This window comes from Danio rerio, chromosome 23 (assembly GCF_049306965.1).
Source record: "Danio rerio strain Tuebingen ecotype United States chromosome 23, GRCz12tu, whole genome shotgun sequence".
Classification (NCBI taxonomy): Eukaryota; Metazoa; Chordata; class Actinopteri; order Cypriniformes; family Danionidae; genus Danio; species Danio rerio.
The window spans coordinates 47,021,629-47,037,500 of record NC_133198.1 but is presented as its reverse complement, the minus strand read 5'-3'; the positions used below and the strand labels follow the sequence as shown (position 1 = coordinate 47,037,500).

The following is a 15,872-nucleotide window of genomic DNA, read 5'->3' as shown; positions in this document are numbered from 1 at the left end:
AAGAGAACCTGATGGATCGTTGGTAATATTTCCAGATGATGGCCAAGTCGCAGTTTAGCTAAATTAATTCACACCTCCTCCTAAAGTGACGTGCGATGCATCTTCGCCATCTGCAATGCATTAAAACACTGTTTTCCAGCCGCAGCCGCGCTTCATTCTCTATGTATAGTTTATGTAAAGTGATGTATACAAACCATATAGTATACCATGACCAGAGATACAATCAGCCAGCGCAGTCGTCCCTCCATAGTCAAAAGTGACATTTTGTGTCTGCCGGTTTGTTTTCTTACCGCACATTAATTCTAACCAATCGAAATGCTGTTTAGGAAATACGTTCAACAACATCTGGCCAATGAGATATGTGGATTTTGTCACATGACTGCATTTTGGTTCTTTTCAACTGGTTCGATCCAAAGCAATCAGTGTGGTGTGAAAACGACCCAAAGACGGCAGAAAAATACTACTATGTGTCATTTATTGCTCTTGGTCCGGACCAAATGAACTAAACCACAGATGTGAAAGCACCCTAAATAGGCATAAACATTAGGATGGAGTTATTGCTGCTTATAACTTTTGTAAGACTAATCAGTTTCTTAAATCTGTTTTATTATTGACCATGTTAATGCAAAGCGTTCGCATAATCTTGTCATGACAAGTTCTTTTTAATTAAATGTATTTTAATAGATATTTTCTTATTTTTCTTATTGTTATTTTTTTTACAATAATAGTAATATTTGTCTGTGTGTGCATATGATATATGATATTACATATGTTTTAAATAATTACTCTATTAGTCGTTTCAATTTGATTTATTAATATTATTATTGACCATGTTAATGCTAAGTATTTCCATAATTCCAAATATGATAATATTCCTAAAAAATATTTAATACAGTTGTTGTAATTCATATCTGTTAAAACTTTTATTATTATTATTATTATTATTATTATTATTATTATTATTATTATTATTATTATTATTATTATTATTAATCATCATAATAATAGTAGTCATAATATTAGTAGTAGTATTAGTTCAATTTATTTCATCCTTATTTCTGTAATGCTATTACAATGTAGACTGTGTCAAAGCAGCTTAACATAGAAGTTCTAGTAAACTAAAACTGTGTCAGTCCAGTTTTCAGAGTTTATTATTATTGTTATTATTATTATTATTAATCATTATATTAGTAGTCATATTATTATTATAAGCAGTAGTAGTAGTAATTTTTATGTATTGTGGTTAATAAATATTATAATAAGTTACTTTGATTGTATTTTATATCACTTTTAAAATGATATCACTAAATTATTCAAAGTATTTATTGTTTTGCTTAAGGATGCTAAAATGCATACTATGAAAATATGATTATATTACATTAATAGTTTAATATTATTATTATTTAGCAGATGATTTCATTCATAGCATTAATATTATTACCATTAAACTAAACCAAGATTGTGTAATTGTGATAATTATTTAAAAAAAAACAGATATTACTCACATTATTCCCATTACTATCAATATTAATATTTTTCATATTTATTCATTCATTCATTTTCCTTCGGCTTAGTCTCTTATTTGTCAGGTGTCACTACAGTGAAATGAACCTCCGACTATTCCAGCATATGTTTTACACAGTGGATTCCCTTCCAGCTGCAACCCAGTACTGGGAAACATCCATCCAAACTCAACACACACACAATCATACACTACAATCACCCATAGCGCATGTGCGTGGACTGTGGGGGGGGGGCCCCACGTCAACACGGGGAGAACATGCTAACTCCACAAAGAAATGCCAAATGACCCAGCCTGGACTCAAATCTGTGACCTTCTTGCTGTGAGGTGACAGTGCTGAGCCACGTATTTTTAATTACACACATATATATATATATATATATATATATATATATATATATATATATATATATATATATATATATATATATATATATATTTTTTTTTTTTTTTTTTTTTTTTTTTTTTTTTTTTCAACATTGTAATATTTAATTGTAATAGTTTGTATTAATTTAATTGGTGTGCACTGACAGTATTCCCACTGTTAATTACTGCCTGTTAATTGAATGTATCTTGGTTATTCTGTTGAGTGTGAATGCAGATGTTGGCACGACTCATTATATGAGGACTCATTAACACACAACTGAACTCGCAGGTGTGTGTTTCAAAGCTTTTTAGCGCCTCTCCCATCATGCCTCGTCCAATCAGAAGCGTAACTCTGTTATATAAGATGCGGGATCTCCGCCAGCATTAATGAACATGATGAAAGGCAGATGTTAATTGATGATAATTGGCAGGTTGGGATGGTTATTCCATATTGTGTTACAGTATTGCATTAGCCAACATTTGTGTGTGTGCGTGCGTGCGTGCGTGTGTGTGTGCGCGCGCAGCGTGTTGTGTTTGTTGTCTAGGCAGTTGTGGTGTGTGTCTGTCTGTCTGTGTGTGCAGCGTGTTGTGTTTGTTGGCTAGGCAGTGGTGTTGTGTGTCTGTGTGTGCACATGTATGATTATAGTGTGTGTGCGCTTGTGAGAAATGTGTGTGCCGGAGGGATATTGGCGTGTGTGTTGTGGATGTGATCTGGGCACTGATGTGAACTCCTGCAGGCTGTCTCTCATCCATCCTTATATGTGTGTGTGTGTGTTTAAGATGTTTTCAGGGATGTGTCAGGATTGACTGGCTGTGAAATATCTGTATGCTTCTTCTAAACACATTTTCTATGTTGTCGTTCAAAGGTTTGGCGTTTTTAAGATTAAAATTTCTCTATTTTAGTTCATTCTTAGAAGTGCTGATCACCATTTTTAGAGCTTTTTTTGTGTGTGCATATTTTGTGTGTGTGTGTGTGTGTGTGTGTGTGTGTGTGTGTGTGTGTGTGTGTCAGTGTGTTTCTGAGCGTGCCAGTCTATATGCATGTTTTTGATTGTCTATGTCTGTGGGTTTTTGTGTGTTTGCATGTGTGCATGTGTATCTATATGTACTGCATGTGTGTGTGTGTGTGTGTGTGTGTGTGTGTGTGTGTGTGTGTGTCAGTGTGTTTCTGAGCGTGCCAGTCTATATGCATGTTTTTGATTGTCTATGTCTGTGGGTTTTTGTGTGTTTGCATGTGTGCATGTGTATCTATATGTACTGCGTGTGTGTGTGTGTCTATTTGCATATGTTTGGCTGTATTTATGTGTGTGTGAGTTTGTGTCTATGTTTATATGAATACATGTATTTGAGTGTTTATTTCTCTTTTTTGGGTGCTTCGTCTATATGCACGTGTGTATACACTAACTGGCCACTTTATTAGGTACACCATACTGATACCGGGTCGGACTTTAGAACTGCCTTAATCCTTCGTGGCGTAGATTCAACAAGATACTGGAAACATTGCTTAGAGATTTTGCTCCATATTGACATGATAGCATCACACAGTTGCTGCAGATTTGTCAGCTGCACATCAAGGATGGGAATCTCCCGTTCCACCATATCCCAAAGGCGCACTATTGGATTGAGCTCTGGTGACTGTGGAGGCCATTTGAGTACAGTGAACTCATTGTCATGTTCAAGAAACCAGTCTGAGATGATTCAGGCTTTATGACATGCTGCGTTATCCTGCTGGAAGAAGCCATCAGAAGATGGAGACACTGTGGACATGGTTAGCAGCAATACTCAGGTAGGCTGTGGCGTTGACACGATGCTCAATTGGTACTAATGAACCCAAAGTGTGCCAAGAAAATCTCCCCCACACCATTACACCACCAGCACCAGCCTGAACCGCTGATACAAGGCAGGATGATCCATGCTTTCATGTTGTTGTTGCCAAATTCTGACCCGACCATCCGAATGTGTCAGCAGAAATGGAGACTCATCAGAGCAGTCAACGTTTCTCCAATCTTCTATTGTCCAGTTTTGGTGAGTCTGTGTGAATTGTAGCCTCAGTTTCCTGTTCTTAGCTGACAGGAGCGGCACCCGGTGTGGTCTTCTGCTGCTGTAGCCCATCCGCCTCAAGGTTGGATGTGTTGTGTGTTCAGAGATGCTCTTCTGCAGAGCTCGGTTGTAACCAGTGCTTATTTGAGTTACTGTTGCCTTTCTATCAGCTGGAACCAGTCTGGCCATTCTCCTCTGACCTCTGGCATCAACAAGGCATTTGTGCCCCCAAGAACTGCAGCTCACTGGATATTTTCTCTTCTCAGACCATTCTCTGTAAACCCTAGAGATGGTTGTTTGTGAAAATCCCAGTAGATCAGCAGTTTCTGAAATACCCGTCTGGCACCAACAACCATGCTACATTCAAAGTCACTTAAATCCCCTTTCTTTCCCATTCTAATGCTCACTTTGATCTGCAGCAGATCATCTTGACCATGTCTACATTCCTAAATTCATTGAGTTGCTGCCATGTGATTGGCTGATTAGAAATTTGTGTTAACGAGCAGTTAAACAGGTGTACCTAATAAAGTGGCCGGTGATTGTATATGTGTCTGTCTGTATGCATGTCTATAAAAGGATGTGTTTTTACACGTGTATACCTACCGTATGTGTGTGTGTGTGTGTGCACGTTTGTGCATGTCTATATGAAAGTGTGTGTCCGAGTGGGTCTGAGTGTGACTATATAAATGTGTGTGTGTGTGTTTGCCATCCACCTGATCTCTCTCTCTCTCTCTCTCCCTCCTCTGCATCTTCCTCAGAGCTCTATAAATCGTCTTTCAGAAGCAGTGACAGGAATATGAGTGTGGAAATGTCTGCTCTTGTTTCCTCTCTCTCCCTCCAGATGGATCCGCGTTCGCTCCGCTTCCTCGGGCTGCTATAAAAGTATATCACCCGTAGCGGAGCCCTTGTTTAAAAACGCCTCGGAGTGCTGTCAGCGCATGTGAACCTGTCTCGCCTGCTTTTACTGCCTAATGACAGCTACAAATTCTCAGCGAATTGCATTTCCTAAACACGGACCCCCATAAAAAACCCTCCGCCTTTTAGATCTGCTTTTTTTGTTTGCCGCAGAGTCATGGAAATCTCAAAAGCATCGGCGGAGGAAGTGCTGGCAGGGTGTGCTGGGATTAATTTAGTCTGCGCGCGTCCCGTGAGACTCAATCACAGGTCCCGGCGCCGCTTTGTTCTGCCTGTCATATTAACACCTGTGCCAGCCTGCGGTTCTCCAACAGGAAGTGACTAAAAATCACTCCGTTCTTTCCCCCGAGGTGATGCCGCTTGTTATTTGCAGTGATGTAATTGAGTTGCCGAAGGCTGTACCACTGTAACGAGCCTCCAATAACACATGCACGAGACTGAAATACAGCGCACAGCCATAATGAACGCCATGTTGGAGTGTCGACGTTCAAATCAATGTTATATTCGTTCTTAAAATATATGAAATGATTCAATAACACTGTAGTTTAAAGGGTCATGAAACACCAGAACACATGTTTTGAGCTGTTGACAGTCGTATATGTGTCCCACACTGCTAAAAACACTATTAGGACACCTATATTTCACTAAAAAGTGTAAATTGGTTGTTTTTGCGTTATTTCAAGCAAATTCGTACTTCCTGTTTGAAACTAATTTTTGAAGCTGCGTCACGGTCATGACATAATAGCGTGTATTCCAGCGTGCAGACTGGACGTCTGAGCCAGAGTGTGTCTTATTACGTCTTACAGTGTGCTGCATTAATGCATGAGTAAGGCTTGGTTCAAACCAATCAGCGCGCTCTATTGTGCAACTTCATTAATATTCATTACTGTCACAGTGTTTAGACGACAGAGACGCCACGTTGTGTTGGCAAAACAAGCGTGAAGTGTTGCTTTTATAGTTTGCTGCAGTGAAGTTTTGTTTTCATTTTCTCTCTGTGAGAGCTCAGCTGGAGTCACGTGTGGATTAACAGTGTACACGACGCTCGACAACAATAACTTACGTGTCTAAGGAGGATTATTGTTTACCTGAGAGCTGTTCTCATCTGCAAACGCTGAGATCCGGATTCGCTTGTAGTCTCCTCTTAATAAAGACGCGGCTCTAGTTGCTGGTGATTGTCCTGTCTCTACAGATTTGGTAAGTGAGTGACCAGTGCTCTTTGTTTATTCAGTTCGTATTTTATTCGTATCAAACAAACTATTGCACCAGTGTAAACAAGTTAGCACTAACAGTTACAACCAAACTATAACCTCGTGTTGGATTTTGTGACCGGAATAACACACGCGGCTTTCTGACGCTACCTGCCGTGTGCATCTAAGTTTCCGGGAAATGCTGAGGTTTTTTTTCTCTCATTCGCCGTGCGATATCAAACATTGCATGAAAAATACACGCTTAGAGCAGATCCCCGAATCAAATATCACGTTTGTCGGGAGGGACATTAATAAATTCCCTGAATGAAAGAGCCAAACTGCAGTTAAAGTCCACCATTTAATAACTTGGCAAATAATTCGACTACAGATGTCCATGTAAACACAGTCACATTGTCCGCTGTGGGTTGTGTGTTTTGACTCTGAAATTCAGCGCGCCCAAATAGACACTCCCACACCAAGCCGCTTTTCTTCCTCCGACACTCCCCCCTAAACAGAGCTGGACACGCCCACTTTTCTGACTTTTTCCAAAGTAGAGGTGTGAAAACACCCTGCTGAAACGAGGGGCTTTCATGGCCCTTTAAGTATCAATCTCACTATTAATACTGGTTTTATTGATCCTTGTGTATTGTTCAGATTGACTCCCCTTTGGTTATGTTGGTGCTGTTTTGGCTCCATTGACTTCCATTATAAGCACAATATTTGATTGCAAAGCTGTGATGGCTTATAATCACGCATTCTTAATTCTTGCTTTTCAGTCTTGGGAAGAGGCAAAATGTGTCATTTATACTGTTGATCATCAGTTGGCAGCAATAACCCTATAGACCTTTTTCATGGCTGCTGCATGGAGGGCATCATAGCGACCAGCGTCTTCCGGTAAAATGCTAGAAACTTCCGTTTACAGCGTGTACAACTGGTAATTTGCGCTCCGAAAATGGGTTTCAATAACATTTTTAATGGATGACAGAGTGTTTTTGTGACACACAACTTAGAAATGTGTCTGTTAAAGCCGCTATAATCTGTCACATGTGGTTCAAGCGCGTCAGAAATAGGAGAAAAACGTTCTCCTAGTTCACGGGTCTGCCGTCAGAAATACAGTGTGTGTGTGTGTTGCCGGCCTGTCAGCTGTTAGCTCAGCGGCTCTTTAAAGCCTGATTTATACTTCTGCGTCAGGTGACCGGCGTAACCCCCGGCGCATGCAACGCGCGTGGCTGTGCATTTATACTTCTGCGCGCTGTCTCTGTCGGTCTGCATTAACACTTCCTCTGTGTCGAGTTTCTTCTCTGCTTTTTTGCTTTTCCTGAACACTTCCGGGATGTACAAGTGGCTCAAAGTCGCTCATTTTGAGGCAGGAACCGGCGGACGTGCAACAACTTCAACTATGAGGTTAACAATCGGTCGTGCCATTCGCGCGGCTCTCGGTCCCGCCCAGACTCGTCAGCGCTTCCAAGCCGACCAATCACAGAGCTTACGCTACGCGTCGTTGCGACGTGTAGTTACATTTTTTTGAGAGGTGCACGTCAGCGACGGCCATGGCGAAGGGCTATGCGTCAGCGCCGTAGCATCAGCCTTAACACACACACACACACACACACACACACAGAGAGAGAGAGAGCAAACCAGAGTACTGGCATGAAACTTAACAGGTATGAAAGTTGTGCAATTTACAAAAATGAGCAATAAAAGTCTGTTATTGATCCTCTGCTGCTGATTTGCTGTTCATTCTAATGGCGAGCCGTTTGTGTTTTATTTCGTGTGTTGTATTCACCACGGTTTGTGTTTTTCTGTTATTCGAGATGACACTAGCCTATATTTTCACTTTGTCACAGTTATTAAATCAGTGTGTCAGTGGCACAGTACAGGCTGCGTGTGTGTTTCAAACATTTTGCTGAATGACATTAGTTTGGGCTGGTTATATATTTGAAATAAAGAGAAAATGTTGACTTTAGCGATGACGAGGCTTCATTTAAACTGCAGAAGATGCCGTCTGACAACGAGGGGAAAACGCCTCACAGCAGCTGTTTTCCATCCTATTAGATCGCATTTCTTTAAATGATCAGTCCAGGAGATGCTGCTGATGGACAACAGTATTAGTTCAAAGAGGATAAAAGCAGGTAAAATAGATTAAAACTATCACGCAAAGCTGTCCAAATGTGACTGTTTACACGCATCAGCTGCCGACCGGAAGTTCTTCGCATTCTCCTTGCGCATACACGCAAAGCATAATGGGTAATTTTGCGTTCCAGAAAAGGTCTATAGATAGGCCTGTGTTAAACAGTTTCTGTCTTTAATATGGAGTTCACTGACGTAAAACAGCAGATTATAGTGTGTGCAGAAATACACTTACTGTGACAGCTGAATGCTTATTTAGATTTTCTCAATCATATCAAGATAAGTGTGCAAATGCCTCTCTTACACACGGAGCATATTGCATATAAAAGCCAGATAGTTTAAAGTGACATTTAAAGGCAGGTTTACTAGGCAGGTTATAGCATACCTGTTAACTCTCCTGTTTTTCCCAAGATTCTCCCGTATTTTACTGTTCTATCCCGCTATCATCCCGTAAAGGTATTTTCCCGTATTTCTCCCGTATTTTCAGTCTTTCTCTTGTTACGACCTCAAAAATGTCTAGGGCTGAAGTCAAACATAAAAATTATAGAGAAAATAAATAAACGGTTAGCAGGTTTGATTTTTAAATGACCTTTAAGGTTCTTTAATTGTGAGAAGGTGGAAAAGGTTTGTATTTACAATAAACAAATAAATGAGCGCAAAAAAAAAGCTTCAGGGCTGAGCAAGGCCAAAATAACTAACAAAACATTTACTAACTCCACCCCGAAGATAACTTACCTACTGAATCAAAAATAAATGAAGAAAATAAATTACAAACACTGCCCTTACTCCTTAACTAAAAGAAAAAAACAGGAGAAAATCAGTGTCAAAGTAAATGGCGCTCAGCCCCTACGGCGCTCAGCTCACAGGTTTATCAAACGGTATTTGACAATCACAAAAAAATTGAAGGGGAGAGGAAAAATGGAGAGAACACCTTAATGTTCACAATTTATAAACAAACAGAAGCACTATGATATGTTTTCCACACGAACGCCACACTCTTAGAAAAACTCTCCGTCTCTCCCCCCCAGCGATCTGACTCCGTCGGTTCCTTTTCAAAAGATGCTGACTTCTCCCAGCACCAACCACAGCGCACGCACGCAGCACGTCCAATTAGGGCGGGGTAACCTGGAAACAGGAACGGGACAGGACGAGAGAGGGAAAAAGAGAGAGACACACAGCAGCACAGAAACAACCCAATACGCTCTTGCGTAACACTCTGAACAGCCGAGCGTCCCTATACGCAACCCATACCGCCGAACCACCAGGGGTCGCCCCTTGCTTTAAAACATGAGTCTTCTGTGCTTTCGCTTTGTTTAGGAATGAAAACTCTTATAAATAAATATTAAAAACGGCGCGATTCCATTTCCTATTGATTACAGGTGCCGTCGCCCATCCTATACAATCCTCAAAACAGTCATATAATGTTGCATGACTGTCAGCTGACGAGCTGCATAGTGATAAACAGATGCTGTTTCCCAAACGGATTCTGTACACACGATTTGAAGCGGAGAGAAAGTCTGGCTTTGGGGTGTGTGTTTAAACAGACATATACACATAATTAATAATAAAAACATATAAGGACGTCGATCTTAGCGGGATCCTAATCGTACTGCATATAATGTTTTCATCCTGTGCATTGATGTTGCATTGAGTGCATGCAGTATATTCAGGAGTCAAACCCATGACCTTGCAGTCTCCGCACAGGAAAGCTTACAGCTCTAATAGCAAAATGATGATCGGTTTAAAAAAGGAAACACCTTTGAGATGAAGGTCTGAGAGGTGAACTTGACCTTCATCCTGCTCCAAAAAAATCAAAAATCCCCTTTTAATGTTGAAAATCACCTCCTGTCCTCATTGCCTGAGATGTGGATGCAGATTTTGTTTTTGGGTTTGGTTGCAGCACATCTGAATGCTTTTTTTTTTTGTCCTGATGTAAACGTGACCGTGCTGGCGATCTGAGCTAATGTTTCTTCAGCAAGCCGTGACCGCTCGCTGGCGTTTCTGCAGCTCTCTTTCTTTTGTGTTGGCCAGGCTTTTCACACGCGCGCATGCCAGCGCTTTTATGCTCCGAAAGATTTCAATCCCCCGGAGAGCGGCCAGTGTCAATCGCCGCAATTATGCTGCTCAACAAATGCCACACGTCTTCGTCCCTTTAGATTTCGACTGCAGGTGCTCGGGACAAATCGGTGGAAATGCAGACTTTTAAAATCGATCTGAGAATCCAGTGTTATTATCCAGAGCCTGAGCATGCTGGAGATGCTGAACTGTTTACATCACTGCATGGGCTTTTATTTGGGAATCAGCATGCATTTATTTAGGCCCTCCTGTGAATTGTTTCCAGTTTTTAAAATCGTTCCCAAGTGATGTTGAACAGATTCAGGAAATTTTCACAGTATTTCCCATAATATTGTTTGTTCTAGAGAAAGTCTTATTTGTTTTATTTCGGCTAGAATAAATGTAGTTAAATTTTTTTTAAACACCATTTTAAGGGCAAAATTATTAGCCCCCTTAAGCTGTAGTTTTATATTAGTTTGTGATTGTCTCCAGAACAAATCACTGTTATACAATGACTTGCCTAATTACACCAACTTTACCCTAATTAACCTAGTTAAGCCTTTAAATGTCACTTTAAGCTGTATAGAAGTGTCTAGAAGAATATCTAGTCAAATATTAGTCTTGTAAGAGTAATTAATATGAAAGCAGTGACCGCTGCTGTTTACAAAAGAATATGTGTATTTGTTTTTTATCTTGACCTCTTGAAAGCAGCAGGACTGTGGGTGCATGATCGCTCTTTGTCCAGACATTTGTCTAGACATTTTAAAAACCTAACTTTTTAAAAATGTCAGTATTGATTGGTACCCAATTCCAGTATCGTGACAATCCTACAAGAATATATTTCTGACCAGTTAATGGTTTGTTAAATGCAAACAATCTACCTTTAAATTGTAAGGCTTGAAGCTTACGCTGCTATTCTGAACCATTAATCGGAAACGGAAAGCAGTTGAAGGATGGCGTGTTTAAATCCATTGTTTATCTGACTCCATTGTAATTAATCTGACTCCATTAAAGTTGTTATTATCATTGATAAAGAGAATCTCTGTCTTAAAGCAGGCAAAGTTGTTTATTACATTACATGTTTAAATATTTAGACAGTAGAATGAAACAAACTAACATAATGTATAAAGAAATTAGCTGTAATATGTGCACTGCTGAGCAACAAAGACAGTGGCTGTTTCTCAATATCAAGTACGCAAAGTTCGGACTTGTGTCCTTGGAAGTTCAGACTTGCCAAGTTCACACTTGGAAGAACGAACTCTCGAGGACGCAAGGACACAAGTCGGGTACTTTTTCAAATGGAACAGCAGTGTACTTTATCTTTACCTTAACGTCACTTACCTCACCATGGATTCATCAGTTTCACTGTACATTAACAATAAAATTATTTAATTAATATTATATTAATATTATAAATTACATTTTTGATTTAAGAAAATGTACACATTCATATAAATGTGAATTAAAATGAGTTATTATACACAGACACCTGTCTTTGATTATCAGATTTATTAAACTACAATGGTAATTATACACACAATAAGAAATAAAGATTACGTCAAGCAATTTGGTAATCAAAGACAAACAGTGTACAACACCGTAACATAAATAAAGACAATTATAAAAGGTAACAATAACAATGCCAAAATAATACAGCTGAGAACAAATAATAGATTTATAAGACCAAAAACTGTCCGTTAGATATTCCCAAGATGTATTAAATATCCTGTTTTAACTACAATGGAGAGATGAGATCCAGCGGTACGTCCGGGATGGCCTGGCCTAAGTAAAGCTGCTCTGGGGGGGAGCTGATGACGGAGCTCCCGCTGGCAGGCTGGGAGTCAGAGTCCGCATAAGCTGAGCCACATGGTTAAAGAAGCGCTATCGTTGTGAATAAACTGCCGATTCGAGTTTAAAACAACTACATTCTCGCCTGAAAAACTGTTAAAACTTTATTTTGTGACACAGTAAAAGAGCATTTTTAAAACCGTGCGGGTTTTCTCCTCCGCCATTAGCGCTTGCTGGTTACGCTGCAATGCATTCTGGGATACCTGAGCTTCGCAAGTTCGCACAAGTCACCTCTCGATGCATCCTTGGCCAAAGGCCAGAGCAAGTACACATCCGGGAATTTCATGTGTACTTGGAAAGATGTGAACTTTGAATTGGAACAGTACTTTGGCGACGGTTGATGACGTTTCACGAGGACACGAGAACGCAAGTACAGACAAGAACACATATTGAGAAACAGCCAGTGAAACTGCCTTTGTTAGCATATGAGGCTACGCACCAGTGTGCGGGAGATGCAGAGTAAAAGCCATTCTCCCAGATCAACAGGTACCTTTCCTTATTATACCCTGAGCAAAGCATTGTCAAACAAGAGTGAAAACCAACCCCCAAAACCAGCTGAACATGAGAGCAAAGTTGAGGAAATAAACTGGGGGAGAAGAACATTAACATACTCTCATCAGATCATGACTCAACAATAGTAAATATATTGTACATTGAAATACAATCAATCAATGTCTCTGTTGATTTCATCACTACAACGCTGAAGTCATAAACTGTCGAATGACACCAAACATGACACAGTTATATGAAGGAAGATCACGGGTAGAGCAATTGTGTATGGTGAAAAGCACATGGTTGTGTATCAGCACAGAGATGTGTATCGGAGCTGTGAGGAACTCTGCCTCACCAGGAGGACCCACCCATGCTTGGAATGTCACTGTAGTCCTTCATTAGCATAGAAGGAATAGTGTATAATATTTTCTCGGCTTACAAAATAAAGTGACCATAATAGTTGTACAACAGCTTAAATTAAAAAAGAAAAAGAAAATCACTATGTAAATCAATAATTATACCAGCCAATGCTCACGTTTTTCCCGGGAGTCTCCTGATTTCAGATCCATCTCCCGCCACCCTCCCGTTTTGTTATTTCTCTCAGGAAAACTCCCATATTTTACCCTGAACTGCAGCGTCCCCCACCTCAGGGCCTTTTGGTACCGTCTGTAACACCCGATCGCAGCCGCTGCCTGGTACATAGTCTGGTTCTATCAGACACCTCCCCCCCCCCCCTTGTCTCCCTGATTTTTAGAGACAAATGTTGGCAGGTATGTCAATAATGGATATAATCAGTTAGAAAATAATACTGTCATCATTTATTTCTAAAAGTCCACATGAACTGGAAGCTGTGAACATTTTTTATTATATTTTTTAGTTTTTAGTACTGCGAGCTGATTGGATGGAGTAAACTAGGCGTTTTATTTAGAAAGATGGGGGAAAGGGCTTGGGTAGAGTTATTACAACCTAACAGACTCCTCATGCTCACTATTACTGTTTGTCTTAAAACTAACAGCTGGAGGGGGCGTTGTTATGTATGTTAGCCACGCCCAACATCTCACACAGAATTGGAACTGAAAACAAACAGGAAGTGCATTTTCAGATTAAGATTCTAGATTACAAGGTCAAACTGTTTTTTTGTTTATTTTAATGACATGCACAGATGAATTATTCACCACAAAACTAGCAATGTGAGCTAACGAAATCAATATGGTTAGTTTTGAATTCATGTGGACTTTAAATATGCTCTCTGTACCTCAGGATATGGTGCGTCGCGGTGAGATCCTGGATGATGCGATGGATGATGAGTTTTACCTGCGGCGTCTGGACGCTGGACTCTTCGTTCTTCAGCTGCTCTGTTATATAATGGTGGAGATCTGTGCCGCTGGAGTTCCTCAGGTAGAGTACTGGCCACCTGCTTCATTTCACTCAGCTGAAGGCCAACACTTTTATACTGAACCGTGTGTTTTATCTGCAGTTACAGCAGAGAGTCCATCAGATCCTCAATCTCAGAGGGGGATCCGTCAAAGTAGTCCGGCATATAATGAGAGGTGAGAACATCCATGATGTGTTTCCATCTAAATATGCGAATTAGAGTTGTGCACGAAACCAGAATGCTGCAGGAAACATTTGCGAGTAAAGCAAGGCTTACAAGTCAAATGAGTCAAGTCGAGGTTTATTTATTTCTTTAAATTATTTATTTTCTTTTACTTTATTTATAGAAGTTTTTGTAAAAACATAACACCAAATAATGTGCATCATGTATATATGTTAACAAACTTGTCTCGGTGTTATTACCTTATACTAACTAGAACATGCACCAAAACACAAGCAAACATAACAGCAATTTCACAGCACCATCACAAAACAATAAAGACATTTTAGCCAGACTGATGGAATAAGAAACAAAATAGAATAACATGTAAAGAGGAAGTGGAGAGAAGAAAAAAAAAATTATTACTAGAAAAAAATATTACAGAAACATTAATAAACTATACATCTAAGGAAGGGGCCCCATGTTTTGTCATACACCTTTTGTTTGCTAAATCTAGAGAAGCGTAACCTTTCCAACTTGAGGGGAGAAACAAGTCGAGGTTTATGAGTCAAAGAGAACAAAAGCATCACCTCCTGATAAACTGGAGCAAATATCATTCATTCATTCATTCATCTTCTGCCGATTTTCCGGGGCTGCGGGGGCAGCAGTCTTAGGAGGAAACCCCAGACTTCCCTCTCCCCAGACACTTCCTCCAGCTCCTCCGGAGAGATCCCGAGGTGTTCCCAGGCCAACCGAGAGACATAGTCCCTCCAGCTTGTCCTTGGTCTTCCCCGAGGCCTCCTCCTGGTGGGACATGCCTGGAACACCTCCCTAGGTAGGCGTCCAGGAGGCATCTGAAACAGATGCCAGAGCCACCTCAGCTGACTTCTCTCGATGTGGAGGAGCAGCGGCTCTACTCCGAGCTCCTCCCGGGTGTCAGAGCTCCTCACCCTATCCATGAGAGTGCGCCCTGCCACCCTTTGAAGGAATCTCATTTCGGTCGCTTGTATCCGAGATCTTGTCCTTTCGGTCATGATCCAAAGCTCATGACCATAGGTGAGAGTAGGAACATAGACTGACCGGTAAATCGAGAGCTTTGCCTTTCGGCTTTGCTCCTTCTTCACCACAATGGACGGGTACACCGACCGCATTACTGATGCCGCTGCACCAATCAGCCTGTTAATCTCACGTTCCATCCTTCCCTCACTCGTGAACAAAACCCAGAGATTCTTAAACTCCTCTACCTGGGGTAAGGACTTTCCACCAACCTGGAGATGGCAAACCACCTTTTGCAAATATCAGAGAAATTTAGTTTAATGCCTTGGGATTTGCCACTGTGGTGTTTTTTTTTCTCTAATAAATGAGTTGCACCTCATAAGACGAAGATGAAACGCAATGAACGTGGTGAATGTGGTGTCTTTTGGAGGCGCGAGGCGCTCTTTGGGAGCGCAGACAGACGCTCAACACAGTTCTGGAGGGATTAATAATAGAATAATAGTAATACTGAAGCCCTGTGATGATAGACTGACAGCTGAGGTGTTTGAGAAATGACCAAAACAAGATTTCAGATGTTTTACAATGTGCTGGAAATGCTGGTTTATGCATTAATGCGTCCCATCATGCACATGTTTATCTGATCATCATCATCTGTGGAAAACTAAAGGCCCAGGCACACAGAGACGTTTTTTGCTCACGTTTTCTGTCGACGTTTAACGCCTTGTAACCAAATAAAGGGCGTCAATGTGATCGTGCACACCAACGCGCAAAACGCCAGGCACAAAAG

At 40.6% G+C, this 15,872-nt stretch overlaps 1 protein-coding gene across 3 annotated transcripts in view; it reads left to right on the top strand.

Moving 5' to 3' along the window:
* ctnnbl1 (catenin, beta like 1) overlaps nucleotides 1–15,872 on the top strand; it is a 96,237-nt gene that overhangs the window by 68,693 nt on the left and 11,672 nt on the right. For 2 of the 3 annotated variants that reach the window (XM_073938194.1, NM_200866.1), the window contains exons 14-15: nucleotides 13,816–13,953; nucleotides 14,033–14,105. In XM_073938194.1, coding sequence (XP_073794295.1) covers nucleotides 13,816–13,953; nucleotides 14,033–14,105 — 211 coding nt within the window. Of the gene's footprint in view, nucleotides 1–13,815; nucleotides 13,954–14,032; nucleotides 14,337–14,457; nucleotides 14,491–15,872 lie in introns of those variants that run through there. The other variant, XR_012398275.1, reaches the window with a different exon arrangement.